The sequence below is a fragment of the Columba livia genome, chromosome Z, assembly GCF_036013475.1.
Source record: "Columba livia isolate bColLiv1 breed racing homer chromosome Z, bColLiv1.pat.W.v2, whole genome shotgun sequence".
Taxonomy (NCBI): domain Eukaryota; kingdom Metazoa; phylum Chordata; class Aves; order Columbiformes; family Columbidae; genus Columba; species Columba livia.
Genome location: NC_088642.1, coordinates 29369048 through 29393642, shown reverse-complemented (window position 1 = coordinate 29393642; position 24595 = coordinate 29369048). Strand labels below are relative to the sequence as shown.

At 41.0% G+C, this 24595-nt stretch overlaps 1 protein-coding gene across 3 annotated transcripts in view; it reads right to left on the bottom strand.

The window, feature by feature from the left end:
* ZSWIM6 (zinc finger SWIM-type containing 6) overlaps positions 1-24547 on the bottom strand; it is a 114948-nt gene extending 90401 nt beyond the window's left edge. Inside the window, exons 1-2 of one of the 3 annotated variants that reach the window (XM_065045265.1) lie at positions 24001-24547; positions 23032-23113 (exon numbers count right to left, since the gene is read on the bottom strand). In XM_065045265.1, the coding sequence (XP_064901337.1) occupies positions 23032-23113; positions 24001-24453 (535 nt within the window). In that variant the 5' untranslated portion in view covers positions 24454-24547. The remainder of the gene's footprint in view (positions 1-23031; positions 23114-24000) is intronic. The other 2 variants (XM_065045263.1, XM_065045264.1) reach the window with 2 other exon arrangements.
* Between the last annotated feature and the right edge of the window lie 48 nt (positions 24548-24595).

The following is a 24595-nucleotide window of genomic DNA, read 5'->3' as shown; positions in this document are numbered from 1 at the left end:
CCACACATCTTCAATGATCCATTACACAGTATGTCAACTTGTCTTTAATTACCATGAAATCTTCTGTATCATATTCAAGGCCAATTCCATGTCTTTTTCTATAACTTATTTTTTAACATCATCTTATAAGCAACAGTAGTATTTCTGCAATGTATTCTAAACAAAGCACTTTGAGTCAACCATATTATTTGTACCATGACCTCTTCCTGCATGTTTATCTCCACCTGCTGCAAGATGTCCTCAAAAGTATATAGGAAGGCTAGAGCTTTACAGATTATAAATCAGCTTAGGTCCACCTAAATGAATACACACAACACGAATAGAGTATTTGACAATTAGGCTGTGGCTATGACTTCATTCTTACACATCCAGAGGTAAAGGCTGAAAATGCTTCAGGTTTTACACCAAGTGTTCAAAGACATAAGCAGATCCTCACTATCGGGGGAAAAAAAAATAAAGGAAGGAGGAGGAAATTTTTCCTAAATACTCCTAAGAAATATCACTTTAGAACACAAGAATTTGCAAAGGAAAAAATGTATTAGAATTCTACTAAGCAGCAGTCAAGTACATAAAGTGGAGTTAAAAGCCAAAGATTATTTCCCACTTGTTTCCAGAACATTTTCTTGCTTCCTTAAACATCAATAAAGCTGTATCTTTAACTGCACTTCATATTTTCCTGAGGGCTAAAATTTTGCATGGTGGTGTCTGTATCTTCATCTATTCTATTGCTTACTTTCCAGTCTTCCATCCATACACCAGCTTGCTATCCAAACCGTAGCCTACCTGTATTTCTCAAGTGTAATCAAAAAAACAAGAACAATATAATGACAACACCACCACAGTCTTACTGGTTTTATTGTAATTTTGTTTGTCTGGATTTCTTTGGGGTGTTTTTTAAAAATTATTTTTATTCTTTTCCTGTGTGTGTTTTTGTTGTTTTATTCTGGCTTGGTTTTTTAAGTCCCTCCTGCACTACTTATCTTCTGTAAATAGAAGTGACTTCTCAAACAGCATCAAAGAGGGAGCAGAGGGGAATATGGATCAGTTGTCTACCACTCCATTTTTAAATGAGCTTTTGAGTTAAATTGCAAACAGAAAACCTCACTTTTCTTAAGGGAAGGTAAAAAAAGCCATCAGTACACACTTGCTACTTAGTTACCCCTTCACCTGCATGAAAATACTTATTTGGTAAGTCTTACTGTACACAGAAAAGTCACATAGACTGTGGAAACAGAGTCTCTGATAACTTCTGGGAAAAGATTTTTTCTTAAAAGAACATTAAATAATGTCACTTCTCAAGTGTAATTTTTCAGCTATTTTCCTTGCCTGTCATTTTCTCTAACTGTAATAAACTGAACCTATAAAAATATAGCACTGGTTAAGGACAACTAATCATTGTCTTGAAAACTACTTCACTTTCACAGCATTACCTGCTCCACATTAAAACATCTTTGCCACTTCACCAGAAAGTAGCCACTCAGATGTATTTTGCAATTACAATTTTTAAGTATCACCTAGTAACAGCAGACTCATCATAAGTTTTATTTACATTCTGAAAGAGTCAGAAAGAGCTACCTTGACATTTGTTGGTGGGAGGGAGACCAGGAGGGAAAAGAAAGGGCAAAGAACAGATCCTGACAGATCACTACCTCCACCTACACTACCGTTTCCATTTCAGCTGAGGCTAGTAATAAAACCAGAAGGTTACACTACTGCAGAGATCACTGATTACCTCCTATTAAAAGCACTTATTAAAAGTTGCAGCAGTTTTCTATCGCATGCAGAACAGAAGATAAAATAATCAAAATTTCTGCAGGAGATATCCCAAATTCCTCTTTACCCAATGTCTTGCTCTATTCAGGATGACCTGGCAGAACTGGAAAAGGAGGGAAAGAGTGGCAATGCAGGTAAACATTACATTAGCACCCTCATGCCCCAAGAGACCTGAGAACCAAAGCATCGGCAGGTCACCTGAAACAAAATTCTGTTAAGCAGAAAACAAATCAAATCATAGAAACAGCTGTAACAAACTAACACTGGTTAGCAAACAATATGGTAACAGAGAAGAAAATATGTAATTCATTAAATAATTCTGTAGCTCTTCCTAAATAAAAGCTGCACCATTTCCAATCCCTGTCCACTAATTGGCATTAATGCTGGTGATAAAACTTCAAGCTTGAACTATGAGTTACGAATGAAATTGTTCCAATTGCATAGGCAGGGCAAATGAGTTGTGATGGCTTTGTAAGCAAATGGTTTTATTTCACTGCTGTTTGGGCTTAAGGGTAGTTTGAAGCTCTGAAAAAGTTAGAACACAAACAGACCAAGTTCCAATGCACTACCTGCCATGCAAGACTCTGGTCACTGACATTCAGAGCTCTGCAGTAATGCAAGCTCTATCTGTACTGCTGCACAGAAAATGCAACATTATCTTCCATCAACAGCCAGAAAAAAAATCTTGTTTATGTGGCCAGGTATCTGTATTGTGTAATCTATTGTGCTGTGGGCCAACCAACTGGAAAGCAGCTTCGCAGAAGAGAACCTGGGGGTCTTCGCAAACACCAAATTCAACAAGAGCCCTTGCAGCAAAGGTGGCTAGTGGCACCCTGGGCTGCTGAAAGAGGAGTACTGCCAGGAGGCTGAGGGAGGTGGTCCTCCCCCTTGCTCAGCACATGGCTGTCAATATTCTTTAATCATGACTGAGAGGCAAAAATCCCAGAAACAGAATTAGTTTTCTCTTTATATTAACTCTGCCAAAAATCCAGACTAAAGAGTTTCGGTTCTCAGCTAGCCACTCAAAAAAAAACACCCCGAAACACACACACCAAGTAGACAGTAGGACTAAGCTATATTGATAACTGTCCAAAAGTTCTAAGGCTTAAATTCAGCTGCTAGAAAACACAGAATTTGAAGTGTTTAATGCCTGCTGAAAGATTTGAAAAGCTCAAGAGAAAACGGGCAGTGTTGTAGTGTTGTTTCTGTTTAAGAATCTCTTCTTAAAGCTCATTCTTCATGGAGCAGTTATTGCTTCAAAGAAACCAGGGAGGACCTAGTTTGTTGTTTTGTTTTGTTTTTTAAAGACAGTGCCAACAAATACAAACATGTACTAAGTGATCAGTTGTGTAACTACTGTTGAGCTACACGCTTTTCTACAGACTTGGGTATAAAATACTCTACAAATCCAACTCCAGCCATTTCTGTTTCCATCGAAAATTAGGTTTAAGTTCTGCCATCACTTTATCAGCTTTCAATAGGTTCCACATTAGCAGTATATGCCTCACAGCACATGTAATTCACGTGAGCTCAATTTAAGGGTCACCAGCACTCGGAGTAGATGTTCTTCAACTGCACATTAGCACCAGGAATGTCCAATGACACTGAAGATACATGTCATAGTATAACGTACCCCCATTTTTCTACAGAGGCAATGAAGTTTTTAAACAGCAGGCAAAAATTAAACTATTAACTTTCAATTCGCGTTATGGCATACAGCTCTTTACAGGATGAACCACATTTCTAGAACTGCAGATGCTCTTGAAAATGGTTTAAGACTCTTTACACAAATTTTCAAAAACAAAACCCACAATAAATTCAGTAAGAAAAATAACAGATCTAAGCATCATACTACAAAAGAAACCAATCAAGCTTTCAAATTACCTGAGATAAGAAGCTATAACAGTGAGGGTCTTAGACAAGAGACTCATCCCACTATTCATTTTCAACAGATGAAGAACACAGTACAAAAATATTTTGAGAGGGGGCCAGGAGAACAGGAAAAGGAACATCTTGATACCAGTATTTGGGCAAAGGGAACCCAATGATTTCTTGAGCTCCAGTAATTCTGCTCTCCATAACCCAAAAGGTGCCTTCAATAGCTGACAACGAGCTTGCCACAAATGAGATTTTAAAAAAGTGTCAATTCTACAATACAGAGGAGTAATTTTGGCTTGGTGGGACAGAGTGATTGCCATCCACAATCCTTCTATGCCAGAGTCACCTCAGCTTTATCTCTAATACAGGATAAAATTTTGAATAGCATAATTCACTATATCATTTAGTGCTGAGAGTGCTGTGTTTTGATAACCCTATACATAGTAAGCCAGTGAACTGTTCTAACTCAATGGTTTTCAAATATGCATGATGCCCTTTTAAAAAAAGAACCATAAAGTCTGACAATCTCTTGATTTTTACAGACAATATAGTCTAATAATTGCAAAGCACCGTAAAGAGCTTAGAAAAAATGGTGGCTGTAACCAGTTTTAAATTGTTTTCTATTGTTCAATGAACATACTGCATTTTATCCTCTGTAAGCTCTTAAGTCTGCTGTGACTAAGATCAACACCTACTACATGCAAGACATGGAACTTAGAATCAGTGATGTTCTTAAGATTTTATGACTGGCACAGAACTCAAAAAGATTAAAAATGTACTTCAACTAACATAGTATAATAACTTATTCTAATTAGTGAATTTAAGTGTTTTCATTTTCAATATTCAGTATCAGTTAAAGGTCCCAAAGAAATGCTGAACATGAAAATGTTATTTCATTTGCGATCATCTAACTCTTAGATTCAAGCCTCTTTCCTTCAGGAAGCCTCCCAAAGTGTTCAATAGCACACAGTTTTAAAATAGGTAGCGTGCTGCATTAGAAATGGTCTTGAAATTAAAGAAGTAGTTTCTGTTCTGGGTTTTAGACTGGTAGATTCATAAGAGTTTATAAACTGAAGTACAAAAACATCTGTTTGCCAATTATGAAGGCTGTAAAAGCCTTTTTTTGTTTTGCTCTTCAAGGCAAAGAAATTTACTCTCAGCAAATGAATAAGATTAATTGGGTAACATTGCCTTGCTCCATTCGTGCAAGAGCTTACTTATGTCATTTGGCCTGTATATTGCAACTGTGCTGCTTTCTTGTTACCATGCTGTTGCACTCAAGTTCCTCTTCTTTGTGGCTGGAGAACCTTGATTTGATTTCTGCCAGCACAGCCCTCCCCCAACCCAGTCACACATATTAGTAGCCACTACCCTTCAAAGCAGAACATGCATTTCTCCCTAAGAAAGTTCCCTCTGAGCATTGCCATTGATCTAGTGTTACACAGCAGAATAAACAAATCAGCAGAATAAACAACTCAAGAGCTAAAGCAGCTACAGAGCTAGATCAAGGGTTTGTGGTGATGATTTAGATATAAAGAAAAAATAAGAGGAAGATGAGTAGCATTCCTTTAAGGTTATCTAAGTAATAACACATATGCAAATTAAGAGTTACTATGGCTGTGGAAAGAGCATTACAAAAGCAAGCACATCAAGATACTGGTTTAGAACATCAGGAACTGCTTATTTTGAATTAGTATTTCCATAACACTCCATGATAATGCTGAATTCAGGAAAACCCAAGAGCTGCATGACCTACCGGGCTTATTTATTTAATCTGCTTTAACCCTAGTGACCCCCTCATTCCTCACAAGACAAATCGCACCACTTTTGCAAGCACTTCCTTCCCTCTATTTTAACAGAATTATTCTTTGTGCATTACAGCATTTTTCACAATCCAAAAATCAGCATACAAAAGCATACAGTTTTATTTGCTAAATACTAACATCTTTAAAGACAATAAGACAAAAATAAATCTTTGCTCTTCACTAACACCACAATCGGGGGAATTAAGTTTCCAGATATGTTTCTGATTTGCACTCATGTGCCAGCTGCCTTTACATTTGTGCTTCTGCAGAAAAAAAAAGCCTTTCCTCCCCTACTAAAGGTCTTTGTTCTAACCAGAGGGCATTACACCTTAACCCTGAAAGCCTGAGTTTTCATCAGCTGTTCACACAATAAACAGCTGTGGATGTATGGAAAACCTATCACCACTGGAAGAAAAGGAAAGCTGGCAAGTAGTTTGCGATTAAAATGGAAGAAAATCTCCAAAATACATAAGTATTTAAATATATTCCAAGAGGTTTGGGTTTTTTTCCCTCCTCCTCACAGCTACTTTGTATGAGCCTGTGTAATTAGTCTGTGTATACAGCATGATAAACATAATCAAACCTCAGTGTGGCAAAAATAGGCTATCCCCCCGCTAAGTGCTAATGTGAAAGCATTAGCAAGAGGAGCAGCACACAGGGTTAAAGTTTTCCTACAGGTCCTGTTCTTGCTTTAAGTGAAACACCAGGTGGTCTGACATAAATCTAATAGCATAGATGTAGATCAATTCTGAATACTGTCAAAGAAAAAAAAAAACTACCTTTCCAGGTACGCTCAAGAATTTCATGACTTCCAGTGAACTAGTTAAAAGCTACAGATTCCCTTCACCTGCTATGTTTTTCCTGTCTAAAACAACCTGCAAATTACGGTACAGTTCCCAGTTTGAAGTTTATGCCTGAAATAAAATATCAAATTATGGCAAAGACATCGCACATGCATACTTTATCCCGTCTTCTAAGGAAATAATTTATATTTCTTCCTAAATGACCAACTTGAGTGAAGCTATTCCAACTGTCAGCCGAGATTTCTCTTTTGCGTTCTGTTCACTCTCTTTATATTCACCAAATTAAAGTAGGCTTAATCAAGATGTGCCAAATTGTGTACAGAATAACCAGAACGCAGAAAAATACTAAAAAGTTCACAATCGTCAGGACTGTTCTTCAGGTTTTTAGCACTTAGGAGTTGAAGGATTTCAAAAGGTTCACAACCATTGCATCTAATGAGGTCAGTGTCACATTCTGCTTACAAACAGGTGGTCTGAGTCTCAACTGTTTCTTTATGACACCCAGTATGGGGTTCTCATCACTACAACATGACAGGGGGAGGAAGGAAAGGAAATGAACTGAAACCATCCTGAAGCTCAATGAGAATCACACTGTAGACCTGTCTATTCACCAAAATTCATCATTCAGTGTAGATTCTTCCTTGCTTTAAGCAGGCTAGTAATTCCAAAACTGACACACTGCTTTTAATTTCTCTGTTTGCTAAGAATTCACAATGGTCTAAGTCAGGAATAGCCACACTTACGTAAAAGCAAGTTTCACACACTTGATTTGAGTGAACAATGTTCTGAGGCCTCCCAATAGCCAAGGTTCCAACCATGATACACAAAACTTATTCTATTTGCTTTATTTCCTGGTATTTCTTTCTTTGGAAGATAATTATTAAAGGGCATCTTTTAAAGATTCAGACTAGTCATTTTTGCGCCTGTTGTTTCTGCCCAAGTGTTCTGAGCTAAAACAGATCCAGCACTTGCATCCAGAATCTGTACCAGATTCAACTTGATGGAAGCCTATCAAACTGTAGTCATTACCACTTAAAAGAATGAATCCTTTTGGCAATTGCTAACCTAAAGATATGTAAATCTTTCAGTTTTAGGCCAGTCCATTCCTCTAACAAAGATAAGAGTGACTTGTAAAATACCAAATCAGAAACTACAGAGACTACTGGCCTTGAAGCTTTAGACATTCTGACGTCTGCACAATTAGTTGAGTCTTGTTTTAACACTTATCTCAAGGCTGTTGGATAAAGTGTTCTTTAGCTGAATGTTACATATTATATGCTAAAATGATTACATACCCAATATGCAAATATATAACCAATTGGCTCTTTAGTACAACCCTGAGAATGAGAATGTGGTGACAAGGTTTTGTATTTGATGGCTGTTACTTTTCTTTCTGTGTGTGCTGGCTTTATTCCAGCATCCAGACTTGTTCAACTCTGTAATAAACAATATCTCAACTCTGTGTACTGAATTTGGCTCATTTACATGCACAGTGGGGAAAAGAACCTTGGTTTTGGGACAACAACAAACAAACAAAAAAAAATCACTGTGCACATTCTAGATGCATTTAGCACAACTTCTGTGATAAAAGTCATTTCATGAGTTACAGCTTATAGTTCGCACACAATTTTATCTTTAAAGACAGTACTGGTTGAACTAAACCTGCCATCTGCACAACATAACTGAAGGGAACTCTGGTCCAAATTCAAATAGCACCAGACTGGATAAAACCACACAATTTCAGTAGTAGTAGTAGTTAACCTGAATCCAGTATGACGACTTCCTCATATCTTCAAAACTTAAAATCCAAGAGTTGCCTTAGATTTCTCTATTAGGTCAAACAACATGCATAACTTCACACCTACTGCAGCAACAAAAACTACATAAAGGCATAGCTGGTGGCACATTCATCGCTCCATGGAAATTGCCCTGTGGACAGTCTCCCAACAGTGACTGGAAAGCAACCCACAGGACTTTATCCCTTGGTGGAAAGTTGTCAGCTGTCTTTCATGAAGGTGCAAGATAAAGGTCTCAAGAGAGGAAATTACAGTGAGCAGCTGACGTGCAGCAGCTTCTGGCCATGCAACCACAGCAGCATCCTCACCTCCAACTGGTGTAAAGATATTTACATAATGCTTCTGGAGGGTTTTGGCAAGGATGGCAAGAGCAAGTCAGGATTCTTGAACCAGTTTTTCAAAATTCTGAACCTGTGAACAAATCTGTATGCAAAGAGCTAAGTACATTCTTCTGATTTTTGGTGGCAGACTGTGTTTCAGTCAACCCCGGAGCTGTGATGATAACATTCACTCTGAGCTCTCTGTTCCGTTAAGAAACATCAATCACAACAAGTTTTAAGTTGGGCAGGTTTCCGGAGGCTCACTTAACTGTAGTGCACAAAAATCCCAGGTTTTTAACCCTCTTTTAATTGTCTTTCCAATAAAATAATGCTTATTCACTGAGGAAAGAAAAAGGTTTCCCCAGATTAAAGACAAACCATACTCAGTTATAAATAAAACGTGAGCTAAAATACTTTTTCTAGACTAGCGTGAATCTCTGTCACAATCTCAGATTTGTGCAAATACAGTAATTAAAGTACACCCATCCACCCATAGCAGATTAAATAACTTAAGAATTTTATGAAGGTAAAGCAAGCCTACAAGCACCGCTCCTTTCCTTTTCCCCCCACTCAGGTCCTGTAAGCCTTGATCCTTCCTGGGATAGTTCTTACCCTGAATATAACTTAGCCAAGCTTCAAAACTGAACACTTATGTTTTATTTGTCTGTGTTTAAAGAACCTCTTGCATTACTCATGGGCATTGTTCTTTCTTCTATGTTAGCTTCATGTGAGCAACAGTACTGCATGTAGCTCAATACTGTGTTCTGAAGAGCCAGTTTCCCCTGATTGTACTTGTCTTCAAAATAGCAAAGAGGAAATAGGGGGAGAGGTAAAGGGGCTAAAAGGAAGACAGCCAGGAAACCACAGTAATTGGTATAAAATTGAAGGACTAATATACCTGCTCTTCACTATACTACATGGACAAGAGTTCAAGCTGGTACTTCTTTAACAAACCTGGCTTGCAGAAAACATTCAGCTTACAAAAGTATCACATTAAACACCTGTGATCAGCCTAAAATATGATTTGGCAGAAAGGAGGCATCTAATTTTATAAAACTATCAGCAGTACAGCAATGGAGTAGGGAAGAAGCCATACTAAGTTAACTTGACTCTCTCAAATAAGAAATACTCAGTTTAGGAGCCTGGATAATACAATAAACAGCACCTGCAAAGATTATGAAGGAAATTAAATGCTTCAATTGGGGTTGGAGGTCATGCAGGCTCCCTTCCAGCAGGAGACAACCAAGAAAGGTAAAGTACCCTTCTTAAGCTCTGTACAACGTAAAGACCCGGTCTCTTGCTCCATGCATGCCTTAAAGAGTCTGACAGCCACAATTATCCAGGCAGACCTGTACAGAGGCTCTAGGAAGCGAGCAACCCAGATCAATGCCTCCTCAAAGCGGGCTTCTGTTGAAAAAAAGCTAGTAATAAGCTTTAATCAAACCCAGTGCAAGCACTTGAGAAAGTCAAAGCATCTTCTCCCAGACAGGCCTCCACAAAGTCCTACAAAATCTCTTTTTGGTAAAGGGAAGTAATTTCTGCCCTGAAAATGGACTCATCTGCACTGTGAAGTGTGAAACAGGGCTTCCAATGCATTTCTTCCCTCCACCAGTTATGGGCAAGCTTAGTTCTGCAATAGTTCAGTTCATGTGGAATAGATCACACACTTGCCTTTGAGCTCTGGAAACAGGTAGTTTCACTAAATATGCCTCACTTACTGGAGCAGCTGTCTGTCATTTAGCTTCCACATTAAGCAAGTTACACAAAAGCACCAGCATTCTACTCAATTGCTGTTCTCCTTGGAGAAGCAGTAATGACACTGGAACTCCACAAAACTATCTGAGACTCTCAGTGCAGTCCATATCAAAAGTACTCAGTTTACAAGCAACAGGGGTTCTTCCCCCTGCTATGTGCCAGCCCTACAAACTCAGACTGAGATCTCCAAGTCATGCTCCACCATTTCTTTCTCAGGCATTACTACCAGTAATAAAGACCATGCAAAACAACTGAAGTCTCTGCTACACCACCATGACCATGCAGCCTCCAGTGAGACTGCTGAGTGGCAACATGTCAAAGTTCAAGAAGCAAAGAGGAGACTTCAGCTCATTCTTAGCTTTGTTCATTCAGGAGGCCTAACTAGACAAAAAGCTGTGAGTGCTTACATTAGCAATGGAAGTCAACACTATGAATGAAAATAAACACAGAACACGTTATTTGGCCACCAAATATAATAAGCAGAAAAATTGCCTCCAATATCTGCCTTATGAATAGGTATGCTGAAGCTCAGCACCATCCCAGAAGAAGAGGAATGATATGAACTTTGAAGGCAAAAAGCACCTTTTGTAATAGCTGTGCAGATATAGAGAGAAGTAAACATGTACAACTGGAGTAAATAGTTAGGTATTTCCCCTTTCTTGTACTTTTGAAGTAAATATTTGTCCTTCTTTTAACCACTGGTTGAGTGTGGGAGGAGTACTTGTCACTTGGCCAAGGTTTTGTAACACATAAAAATACAGTGGATGGAGAGATGTGAAAGACCACTCACTCACACAGGCCCAACACACAACCTAGGCTCAGGAAAGGCCCATGCTGCTGTCTCTGGAACAAACAGGCCACCTTTGGCCACAGGTGAATTCCCAAGCACAGCAGCCATCTCCTTTTCCCAGGCATCAGTCAGGGCTTCATGATCATTTTAAGCCAGTTTAAGCATGAATGACAGAGAGAAAAGCCCTGCCCTTTTCAGGGGCCTCCTCTTGCAATCTCATCTCCCTTCAATCAACAGTAGCATTTTCTTGGCCAATAAACCAGGTAAAACTCACCCAGTGAGATCTGAATTAATAAATCAGGCCAGTCCTCTGGCTCACCATGCAGCTCTACAAGCCCTGGCATAAGCTGCAACCTTGAGGAGAACTGCAGTGTCCCTTTGACAGCAGTCAGCATTTAAGCCAGCCTAAAGCAACCACGTAACTTCACGGTGGAAGTTACAGTGGTCTCCACAGTGGGTCAAGTTTTCAAATGACAAACAAAAAACCTTTCCAAAATACAAGCTATAAGCACAGCAACGTGCATTTTGTGTTTTAAGAGTTACACAATGAGGCACAGAGTAGTAAATGAGTCACAACACAGCAAATGAGTCAGTTATTTCATTTACCATATTCATGACTAGAGTGTTTCACAATGGAAAACATTTCTTCTCATAGGCTTCTTTCATAGTCCATGCTTGGAGGAGTTCATTAAGTGACAAGAGGGAGCAATTCTGCTGGAATGGGCTTTTGGAGAAGGACTCCTGCACTCACAACCATGCAGTGCTGCTGCACCAGCAGCTTCCTACAGGACAGCAGTTTTGGTCAATCAGGAATGTCCCCACTCCCTAGAAAAAGGGAGTGGCAAGAGTGATAACACTGCTAAATTGTAACTGAAAATACAGTTTCAGCTTCTCTCAGAGTAAAGTTTATGGCCTTTTGTCAGGCAGCTTAAGGTTACCTGCCTTAAATAGATATCAGGCTGTTATTTTAGCTTTAAACCTGTATTTACAAGGACCGTACACTACTGGTCTCGGCTTTTGATCAGCACGCCACCTTTATGACACAAGCTGGATTTTGTAGGCCAGTACAAGAGCCTCTGAAGAGCTGACAGGCAAAGCTCAAGCTATTGGTCGTCCTGTACTGCTGCACCAGTATGCCCATGTCAGGGCTAGCGAGCCGTAACCACCACACTGGGAATTGCTATTAGGGACCTACAGCACACGTTGCTAACAAACCTCACAACAGCTCCCTGCTCCCAAACACATTCAGTCCCTGCAGAAAACCAAACCGACTAAAGGCCCTACGAAGGCCTGTGGAAAAGGAGCTGCTTGTTACCAAAGCAGGGTGTGAGGGCACCAAGCTCTGCAGGAGATGAGCCCAAAGGTCCCTCCAGCCTGTGCAGAACATGCTGCTGGTGAATTACACTACTTGTAACCAGCTACTGATGGAAGATTAAACTGCAGGCTACCTCTGCAGCAGTCCTGCCTCCAGCCTACCCTACAAACATACCCTTCCCACTCTACTTCTGGCACTTCAAACCAGCATCAGCTGCAATATGGGTGGATCTGCTATGATTTTCTGTCTTACTTGCCCACACCACACTCCTCCACCTCCAGGCTCAGGACATTCACTTCCTCATCAAGGCTGAACTGTCCCTCCCAGGCTGCCTGGTCCAACACACAGCTACAGATAACCCCACCATGCCTACTAGTCAAACTACACATGTGCTAGGCTAATATACAAACTGCATTCTGCTGCTGATTCCCCTACCTCTTTCACCCATTAATTTTTGCCTGAGGTGCTTATGTTATATCGCAACATCACCTGTCCCACATCACCATCTTCTTGCTCCCACAGCCAAGTCATTGAGTATGCCAAGGCCCTTGCCTGGAACGTGGCTCTGCCATTGGAGATCTCTTCTGGATGCGTTTCAGGACTCCTTAACCTTTCAGTGCTTCTATAAGTTGATGATTCCTCTCCCAGAACATTTGACCTTTATTGGCTTTTGTGGTTCTCCTTTTCCTTCCTAAAATCACAGCCTAGTGTATCATTGCACAGTCATCCTCCTTGGCTTCCTCCTTTCAGTAGATGTTTCTCAACACTTTATCTCTACTTCTCAACTTCCTTTTGTTATTCAAGGAGGGAGGGGAAGATGGACCTCATAACAGGCAGGATTCACTGAAGTGCATGCCCATGATTCACATCTCTTTCCATTGATTCAGTCTAACATTGCACTAGCTATCGTTTCACACTTTGCATAATCAGGAAGTAGTAGCTTTGATCTTAGTGCCATCTCGCTCCTTTCAAGCTTGCTCTTCATGCTGGGAGTACTCAGTTTTCTGACCACATCAGCACCCTTCCTTGTCCCCCTGTACGTACACAAGTTCTTCCTTTTAAACCAGCAAAACTTTGGATCTCTTAGCTACTGAGATTACAATGCTCACATTTGTTCTACATTTCCACTCTTTTATCTTTTAACCCTACCAACATCAGGTTTGTTTTCCACATGGCCACTAACCCACAGAAAAAACTCCTCCAATCGTTCTGATCACCACTGTAGCAGTTCAGACAGTTCTCTTCCGCTTCCACCTCCCTACTTCCTACCTTTGTCTAAAGAAGTGCCTAATAACGCTGTGCATTACTCTACAGCAAATTCCTCTCTTTCCTCACTGCACCCCCCATCCTTATTCCTAGGTCAGCACAATATACAGCCCTGGGGAAAAAACAAAACAAAACAAAACTGTTGCTCACAAGTCTGGATACCATAATTATTCACTACTGTGGGAAAAACAAGATAAGAAAACATGTCTTCTCATTTTGCAATAAACATTGCTTTCAAATTAAGCCATTTATTGTCTGTTGAGGAGAATTAAACCATAACTTTACCATGGCTTATAGTAAAATAAATTCAGCCATATTCTGTGATCTTATCAATGCATATTTAACTCTATGAATACATCTGTTTCAAACAGCTGTACAGAAATGAAGTGGGTTTGTTTTACCACTGTAATGGTGGAGCCTTCAGCATGACTCAATAGAAATAGCTTCTGCTTCTGATAAAGTACAGTCCAACACAGATCCTTCAAACAATGTTAGCACTTTCTGAAAAGCAGTTTCCTTTGTGCATAAGATACATCTTAATTATAAAATGGAAACTGGGATGTAAGATTAGAAAAAGAGTTGAGAGAACACACACTTCATAACTTAAATATATTTCACAGTTTTAAAAACTGGAGGAAGGCTAAGTTAGTTTGCCAACCTGCTTTCCATTTTGAAAGCTTTGTTTCATTTTGTAGGAAAGACTCAACAGCTTCTATGCCTTCACTAATAGCCCTTTAAAGTAGACCATATAAAGGAAACAGTCATTTGGACTATATTCTCCTTAAATATACCTCTTCAGGGATCTGCTGAGGTCTTTGACTTTTGCTTTATCTCAGGCATCACCACTTCCCTACATCTCTTCCTAGTCTCTCATCTATAAAGGTCAATTCAGCATTTTACTACCTCTTCTCTTCAAGTACATCTTATTCAATGAGACGAACTCTTGTTTACTCCTAAACACTTCTCCACTGCTACCAAACAGCCACTTATATTTATCATCTACATAACTACCTAGAAATCAAGCCTGTAAATTATTGCCAGGACACATGACAATGTACTTTGCTCACTGAAAACTGCCAGTAAAACTACCTGCTATGCTGCTTCTAAAACTTTTAAGTAGGACTAATCAAGTTGTTCTCAGCTTCCTTATCCCATGAGACTGCCACGGTATCTGTTACATCAAGTTCAGTTCCTAGTCACTGCCTACAATTCATGCATTGGTAGCACATTTAGCTGAAGGTACCTCAATTAATGCATTTAGATTTGACCAGGAAAGCCATGGGATGTCTCTCTCATGTACCATGGCTTGCAACAAAAGCTAAAAAACAGCTACACATTCTATGTCATCCTCAACCTCCTGCTCTAGAAGCAGCAAAATTGAAGTTCCATGCCTCTGTGCAATAAAGCTACACTAAATCCAGACACAGATATGGAATATAATGGACTTGATATTTTATCCCCAAGACACTAATTGTAGTCAGTTTGCACGGTTTCAGTTTACAACCTAAATCAATGGAGCAACTGACACTCATTTCACATATACAACAGCAGCAGCAGCACAGCCAGTTGTCCCAGTTGTCACTGCTCATAACACAGTATTTCTGAATAAAAGTGTTCAAGATCTCCTCCCTTTAGCTAATGCGTTAAACAATTCATTTGGACTATCGATTTTTTCCTGTTCTTGAACCTAATATCAACAAACACAGCAGTATTGTCTTGAAGAAGCACAAGCCATGCTTGACGTGGTCACTGAAGCAAGCTTTGTATATATGCAAACACATACTTTACTAAGACTACTTTTTACCCTTCCAAAGCAGAGCATTGTATTCCAACACACAGGAGAAGCAGAATAAGTACTTCACTGAGTCAACTGCTGTGCAAGTAATCAACAGCTCACTGTAAGGTTCTCTGCTCAACTTTGCTGATTTGCTTACGTTTTCCAGAAGATTCCAGGAAGATTACCCAGAGACATACTGGTTAACGAATTCTTAATATAGACATTTTATCTGCTGTACTTTCATAGGAAAAGCTGCAGATGAGTAGCAAAACCATCAAGCATATGAAACCCTGAAGACCACACTACCTGTATTCATTTATACTTTCCATAAATGTACAATGAATCCTATCATGAATCACTCAATATGGAATGGTGCTCTATAACCTTTAAGCCAGACAAAACCAAAGCTGAATGCAGAAATAAATACTGATAACAAAGCTCACCAGCTGCTCTTGACAAGGGTAAGCTAGGAGCTGATGTGCCAAAGAGAGTTTGTGCTGCCACTATGCTTTGTGCACTTAGAACACTACTATGCAGAGAGAAGGCAGGCCACTAGTATAAAATAAGAAAGAGTCAAACTTTAAGCATAAGGAAACAAATACAAGAGAAGCAGTGCTGCTAAAAGTCTTCAACACAAAACTTTTCTTCTAGCACAAGTTTAAAAATACAAAAATAATTAGAATACATGCAAACTTGATCCCCTACTACAGATTGTAAATTTGTCTCACACTTTATAAAACAGTCTATCCAGTTGTAAGTGCCTCAATGTTCTAATGTTCTTTATTTCATTAGTCAATATAAATTAAACATTGCAGTCAGCTGCACACTCCCTGCACTGTATCTGCATTACTACTGGCTGTCAGTAACCAGTTAGCAGTTAAACTTGGCATGCATACAACAAAGTATCTCATTTCTTAGAAGTCATACAGCTATGCAACATTTGATTTTCCCAGCCTTTAAAATGATCATTTGAATACAACTAACTTTTGACAAAAAAGGCACAATTAAGATACATATTAATACCTACTTCCGTGAAATTTCTTCCTATTATGACATTTTTCGCTCACTTATTTTTCCAACAATCCCACAACGTATTGAAGGTCTGACACCAATTAACAATGAAAGATGGCTTACGTAAACAGGCAGATTGTTAAATACAGCAGGACAAAACGTAAGTCACCTGAATTTTTAGCACATTAATTCATCAAATGATCTTCCGATGTATCTGATCAGCTAGCTGTACTGGTGTAGATTTAAACTTACTGACAGGTTTTACTACATCCTACCAATTAATGTCAGACTTTCTCAGCCATTGCCCATGCACTCCCAAAGCAAATGTTTCCAGATATTTCAAGGCTGTCAAATGCACTCACTTGCAGCAAGGAAGACAGAGTTAGAGTAAAAAATAATGAAAAAAATTAAGCTTTCCTTTTTAAAGTAGGTGACAGTGCACATCACAATTACCTTAAAATACACTTAAAACACTGTTAAAGAGTCCCCTTTCACAATTTGTTTTTCATTCTTCAGGAGGGTTTAATAAGTGTTGGTAAAAAGCACGCAGTAGGAGACACTTCAGCCTATACTGAATTGTGTCAAAACAGAACAAAAGTATTTTGCGCAACTGCTCAGCTCCTACAGCAGGCCTTTAATCAGTTCTGATTTAATCACAAGGGAATTCTCTATACTGTGGTTACTATTAGAAGGCTACACTCCTCTGGTCTGTTTGCACATTTGCAAAATGATGTCAGAAAATAACATTTTAAGACAGTGACTTAAATCACAAGTTTTCTAGATATCAAATCCTTCAATACAAAGGCAGCGGCAACAAACACTGGATGCACATTGCTGCTTTGTCAGAGGACAGCATGGCAACGCTCCGTAAGGGCATCACATAAATCATGGTAATTGGCTTGTAGCTAGAAGGATGCAAACCAGCATACAGTACCAGCCGACATCGCTGGTGATCCAGGTCAGAGAATGTTATGAAGCTGTAACAAAAGCTGCACACAACTCCAGCTGAGAGAAGCTTTTTACATAGGTAGCCTTAGATAGTAAACTGAGAGGAGAAACTGGAAGTTCAAGGAGACAGATCTCCCAGAACAAGTGAGGTTGTTGGACAGTACTCAAGTATTCACATGCTGTCAGGCTGACTGCATTCCAGGCAATCAGAATTCACATTGAATCTGTACCCTTGTTGCACATAAAAGATTTTTAAAATTTCAAATTAGTTCCTGTCACAGACAGCATATTCATACATTAGGACAGTTTTTGTCTGTTAAAATAACGTCATATTTTTGTTGTTTTGTTTGTTTTTAAAGATGCAGTAAATTCTCCCATCTAATCCCCAAAGAAAACCAGCTGCAAAGAAAGCAAGCTAAGGGATGTCAGCTGCATTGCTATACTACCATAGCTTTGTATTCATATTTTGCTACACGGCTACAAAACTACACAATTTGTCTTGACACAACAACTAGATTACCTAGATAGCAGGTAACACTAAAATTGAAGCCATGCAGGGATATCTTAGAGCATGACATCTAATATATTTTATCCTTCACCAGTAAAGAGTGCTGCATGTGATAATATACTTCTTTTCACTCTAGTAGGTTATATATTTTAATTAGAACTTTACCAGAGTCTTATGCAAGGGTTCAATTTTAGCAGGTTCATTTAAAAAAGCAAACGATAAGGCAAAATGCAGCAACTAGCAATTGATTTTTAAGGAAACTCGTTTGTCCTGTGCTGACTCCTAAATAGTTCCAGCCTATGCTCACACACAGATTTTGCTTTTAATTAATTGTTCATCTCTGAAAGTTAAAGTACAGGCAGAGAGAGAGAAAACAGGCATCAACTGCTGGCATGACAACTGGCTCAAATTCAAGAATTGCTACATACCAAAACATCTGATCAGATACAGAGATTGAATCACTTTCTAAAACAGAAAGCTAGCTTTGAAAATGAAAACTATTCTCTTGGAAGTGAGGAAAGCCTTGAAATTAAGGAAAAGTGAAATATGAAAACTGACCTAAAACAGACAATGAAAAATTTTGTTAGGTCAACCCAATATAAAGCTCTTCTATAAAGGAAGATTCATTGTTTTTAAAACTGTGATGAGAACTGATTTATATTCATTTTATCCTTAAAAAAATAAACCACAGGGCAGTATTGACATTGTCCTATTACATTTATCTTTATCCCACTACTCATAATTACATCAATAGTACAGACTTCCATTTTCATATCTTGAAATCACTCTAGAATGTTTACTTTCTCTTGAAATCCAGACTAATTGCTTTTAGAAAGACTGAAAAAAGGTATGAGCCAGTTTACCAAATTTTCCACATTTAGTGATGTGGTCCTGAAGGAAAATTTTTCTTCCTCCTTTTCTCTTTTTTTTTGGGGGGGTTTCCAATGAAATTATTCAAGGTCAAGGATAGTACATCTGAGCACACATGCACACACAATCAAAATAGCTTCTGCATTCCCTAATTAATGCATTGCATTCCAAATCTAACAAGGCAATTGGAATACATTCACACATTTCGCCTTCTGGGAAAAAATATTTAAAAACAAGTTTACTTGTTTCTGTTGTGAAACTTGGAAATATTGGTAGTTATTTTTTCAAGCAAACTGAACCTGGAATCAAGGAAGATATTTTCAGCAATCTTGGAACTAAGTCAAAAGAAGTCCAGCAAAAAGTCAGACATCGTTTGTTCACCCACATTATCTTATTAACAAATTCTGCATAACTTGTTTTAGTCACACTTTCCTAACCAAAACCCAACATCAGGCTGACTGTGGAAGAAACCACGCTTGCTGCTTCAGTATGCCAGCAGATAAACTTATCCTCCTCAAACAGACAGAATTTAACACAACCTTTTCCCCTTGGAAAAAGGTCACTGCATGTACCAGGACAATTTGGTATCACAGGATACCAAGATGTTAATGCAAAACACTGTGTGTGCATCTCCAAAAATGACAGCCCTCATTTTGTCACACAATTTAGTATTACTTGCTTTAAATAAACATTTTCTTACTAAATACATGTGTCCTACAGGTTTCATCAACAATTTGCTATATGTCACATGCAACAGTGAAGATCATCGTATCTGCTAAAAGACACATTCCAACTTGCAGCACAAAAATGTTTGTCAGTTTTGCTAATAAAATACTTGGTGTGATATTATCAACAGAAAGGTGTCTCACATTATACTGTTGGCACTAAAACAACTAAACCTTGGAAGAAACTGTATTTGTTTTACTTGCTCCACAATTTCACATTATTTCAACTAAAGATGGCTAGAAAGAACAAAAAAATATTAACTAGAATAACTGTCTACTAAAAAGATCTGAAATTTGCTGAATACAACACATACTACACCAGAATTACATTCAGCAGTTACCATAGCTCTTCCTGGTTTTGAAAGCAATCACCAGCTTTTAGCTCATATTTTAAATAAATAAATAAATAAATAAATAAATAAATAAATAAATAAATAAATAAATAAATAAATAAATAAATGGGGGGGAATAATCAGCGGTAACAATAGATGATAAAAGTACCTCTGAGTCAGAAGATAAATATTGCTCATTAGAAGAAAAATTGTGGGGAAAAAAAAAGTCTTTAACTTCATTTAAGAATCAATGACAGAAACACCTAGGGAGCTCCAACTATTATGTCACATTTGAGAAATCTGACTTAGTTTTTCTGTAAAGGTATTTTGGTTACATCCCTCTGATCACATATCATGGAAAGGCTTCAGAAAAACAAGTCTGTGACTCCACACTGATGATGCTGTTCAGCTGAGCCCTCTTCCACAGACAAGGCAGTTTTCTAGCTCACAATATTAATATTAAATTCTAGACCTGTGGTAAGTGCCAGTCAATTAATTCTTTACATTATTTTCCTTCCCTAGGAGTTTCTTCCCTCCAACTCACTCCCTTGCCATTCATACCTAAGAGGCACAACTACTGTGATTACAAACCCTTATGCTGCCCTGGAAAGGACTGTCACACCTTAAAGGAAGTCCTGTATGAGCAAGCAGGGTCTACACAACAAAGACAAACCAACCTCAAATTACAGACAGACAAGGATAGTCTAGGAGTACTTATATAACTTATCAAAAAAAACCCACCACCATTTCAAGTACTTAGAGCATAGACAAAGGTACAGTAGGAAAGCCAAGCTTTGTAATACTACAGCAAAGACAGCCTCCATCTTTCCCCAAGCAAGAAGAGCTACACCAGCAGAGGCAAGGGTTTTTTTAATTCTCCTAGAATAGCTGCATTAAGGGCTCTCTTCAGGTCAGCTGTGCTATTGAGGGATCACACCTCTTTCTAACCTTGACAGCCAGAGCTGTGACGAAAATACAGTACTGTATACTAATTCAGGACTAACCTCAGAAACCAAACAGTCACTTCACCGTCTAAATCTGTCTGCTGGCTCCTGGCATCTTCACAAATTTGGCCAAAAGAAACAGTCAATTTCTAATTTTCCTTCCAGATTGTTGTATTTACTCAGAAAGCGTTTTCATGTTTAGAATGTAATTTTTTACTAAAAATAGTTGGTTTGAAATAAATGAAAAGCATGTATGGTAGAAAAGCTCTGTTTTACACAGTTAAAAAAGGTTTGCTTTAGGAGACCACACTCTGTATTTTTTTTTTTTTTAAATAGGCTGAAAAGAAAATCCTTCTCATTCAACTGAAACATATCAAAAAGCTACAAAAACACCAATAATTTAGATGCAAATGGAATTCTGAAGCAAACTTCTCTGGTGAAAAATCTTTCAAAATTAAGTGATGCTAATTATTATGCTGGGACAGTATCATCCCATTTCAAAATAGGTTAGCAGAAACTTTACTGTTTGATTATTATGAACATTTTTAGTGTATATCACGAATGTGTCATCTTCCTTTTATTTAGAATTCTCTTTTCGTTACACTCATGAGATAAAGCTGAGGTTCTACAAAGCAGGATGACATGAGGATTTTTAGCAGAGCACCGACACAAGGTTTTTGAAATTCTCCTGTTTGAAATGTGTTACGATGACAAAGCTGTCTGACTGTTTATTCACAGCCAGACTGAAGAAAAAAAGCAAAATCCAGAAGCAAGTGGTTCCATTTAAATACCACTGAACTGAAATATGTGTGTCTCCCTCAGAAATCAAATTCTGCATTCCCTGTTTATAGTAATACTTACTGTTACAAGTAAGGCTGTTGGAACTGATATGTAATAAAATGTACTTTGTCCAATAACTGCACTTTTCCATAGTACAACAGTAAACATTTACAGAGTTTCCATTACTCATACAGCAAAGAACATAAGTCCACATTTATATGGCCACTAAACACGCACTTACATACACTCAACATTAAGTTTTCCTCAATGCTACATATTCAGTCATATTATATGGAACCAATTTCATTCTCCACCCAATATAACTCACTCCAGTTGAATTGGCTTTAACAGTTGCACCTTTCTGCTTCACAAGGAATATCTAAACAGCAAGAGCAAGCCCTAATGACACAGCTACCTACCCAAATTACACAAGAACTTTCCTACAGCAGGACCCGGCTTAACCAAGTGCTCCACAACACCCTTGCCAGACAAGCCAAAAGCCTCTGTCAGAACAACTGACATGTTTCATATCACCAGTTTCCACTACTATTTTTGCACAGCCTTCCAAAGGAGGCTCACATAAGGTTGGAGAAAAAAAAAAAAGCCACAAACAAAAATGTATTTTCAGCAGTAGGTATAGCACTTGTTTGGAATGCATTTGAGAGCTCCAGAAGCAGCAGTCAACACTTCAGTTGTATTTATGCATATTTTCTTTCTTCACATTGACCCTTGCCAACATTACTGAGTGCCCATCCTCCCCCTTTCGAAGCCATACAAAAGTTACTTTTTTTCTTTCACAACTACTCACTGAGGCCTATTCCACTGCTGAAAGCAAGTGAACCAAAGCCCACGCTGGGTGTCTGTCTCCTAGAGAAGATTGCATCTTTTATTTATCACCCCTTGGCTTTATTTTCACAGTGAATTCCTGGCTTAAATGTAATCAGCCAAGAAACCCTCCCTATGTGCACTCCTGTCATTCCTCATCGCTTGCAAGCAGAATCAAGTGCAAGAATAAAAAAAAAAAAAAAAATCTTAACGTTGCCAACCAAACTAAAAAAGCCCTACTTCTGGTTTTGCCAGTCCTGAGGAACCCCAGATCTCCCTCAGACCTTTGGAAAGAGAAAGCCAGAAAATGAAACTAATTAGAAAGTTAATTATATTAAAAAAAAAAAAAAAAAAAAGGACAAAAAAAAGATTGAACTGCCCCTAGGCAGAAGGGCAGGGCACTGAGCCTAGGAGCAGGGACACGGCTTCCCTTCAGGGAGAAAAACTGATGGCACGTTTGCAAGCTGCCCAAGTCAAACCCACAGCGGGCAGGGCCCAGTGTTTTTGAAGGGGGAGTGGGGAGAATTCCGGCGTCTCCCCCAACCCCGAGCCGCCGACGCTAACAAAAGGCAAGCAGCAGCCTCTTTTGTCTGGCTTCCCCTTTTCAGGGGAGGAGAAGGGGAAGCGACAGAAAACAGGGGGGAAAAAAAATAAAAGACACAAACACGAAAACGAGAACAAAGTGGCCGGGTCGCACAAAGAGCATCACCCACCGGCAAGGAGGGCTGTCTGACAGGGAGAATCTCTCCCCCATTCACGGGGGAGCCTCTCCCGGGCAAACAGTCCCCCCAAAAGTGGGGGGGTACCCACCTCTGCAGCCCTTTAAACGCAGGCAGGGAGGAGTTAACCAGGGGCGCCCGCAGCGGGTGAAGAGCAGCGGCAGGCGGCAGGGCTGGGGGGGAGGAAGAGGAGGGGGGGGTATTGTTCCAGGAGGAGGAAGCGCACCGCACCGCTCCCCCCCCTCCCCCGCCCTATCACGAAGCGGCTCATCCCAAAGCAAACCCCCGCCATACCCCCCAGGCGGGGCGGATCGCGCCCCCTCCCTCCGGCTCGCCGTCGCTGCCCTAGAAATGCCTTTGTTCACAGATCCTCCCATCCTCCCCCCCGCGCCCCGCACACCCGCTGCCGGGGTCTCGCACCGCTTTTATGTCTTTATTTTGGACGGCGGCGCATCCCGCCCGCTCCCCCCCCCAGCCCGCCCCCGCTCCTTCCCCCGCCGGCCGCCCTTCTGCTGATTCATTTCCACCGGCGGTCCCCCCGGGATGGGGGGGCGGCATCTCCTCGCTATTGTGGCTCAGGGTAAGGCGATGACCCGGATTACCGGGGGTGGGCGCTGGGAGGGGGCAGAGCCAAACGGGATTACACGGACTGAATTACCGGGAGCGGGCACGGCGCAGTGCCGGCGGAGGCGGGGGGGAGTTAAAGGGACAGGCGGGGGGGCGGCCGTGTCACGGAGCGAGGGAGTTACTCCGTGTCCCTGCTGCCAAGGGGAGGAGACCGGCGGAAGAAGTTGCCGGCCGCATTACAGCTAAGGAGCGAAAGGCTCGTACGGGCCGGGCCGTAGGGGGCAGCTCCCCCGCCCGTGCTGCCGGACCCCCACAGGAGCTGCCGGGGGAGCCTCCGGCTGCCGGAGCCGCGGAGGGAGGGCCGGCGGGAGGCGGCTCCCCGGATGGCAGGCGTGTGACACGCAGGGGGAGCCCCGCGGAGGGGGAGGCCTGCGGCGCCCTGCCCCGGTGGCGGCGGCCCGGCTTCGGAGCGCGGCCCCGGTCGGTGACTCACCGACTTGTAGGACGTTATCGACGCAGCCGCCGTCGAGCAGAGCGATGCCCCTGCGGAAGGGCAGGCGGTTCTCGTCGGCGGCAGCGGCGGCGTCCGCGGCCCCGCCGGGCGCCGTGGCGGCCCCCCCGGGGGCGGCGGTGGGGTCCTCGGCGCCGGTGTTGAAGGAGGAGTACATGCAGATCTCCCTCTCGCTGCGGGGAAAGGACCAGTAGACGATCCTGCGCTGCACCGGCTCCGGAATCCGCTCGAACCGTTCCTCCACCCGCTGGAAGGGCCACTTCTCCGCCACCTTCCGAGCCGCGATGTCCAGCAGGGACTCGGGGCTCTGAGTCTTGCCGAGTGGCAGCAGCCCCAGAGCGGCAGCGGCAGCTGCGGAGGAGGGTCCGGCGCAGAGCGCCCCGCTGCCGGGTCCGGCGCCGCCCGCCCGCTGGCCCGGCCTGCAGCCCGAGCCATAGCCGGGTCTGCAGCAGAGGCGCTTGGCGGCGGGAGGGAGCTGACCGCGCTCCGCCATGATCGCGCCGCTTCTAAGCAGACAGCGGAAGTGGCTGTACCCTATAAACGGCTCCAGGAAGGCAACGGACGGCCGCGAGCCCCC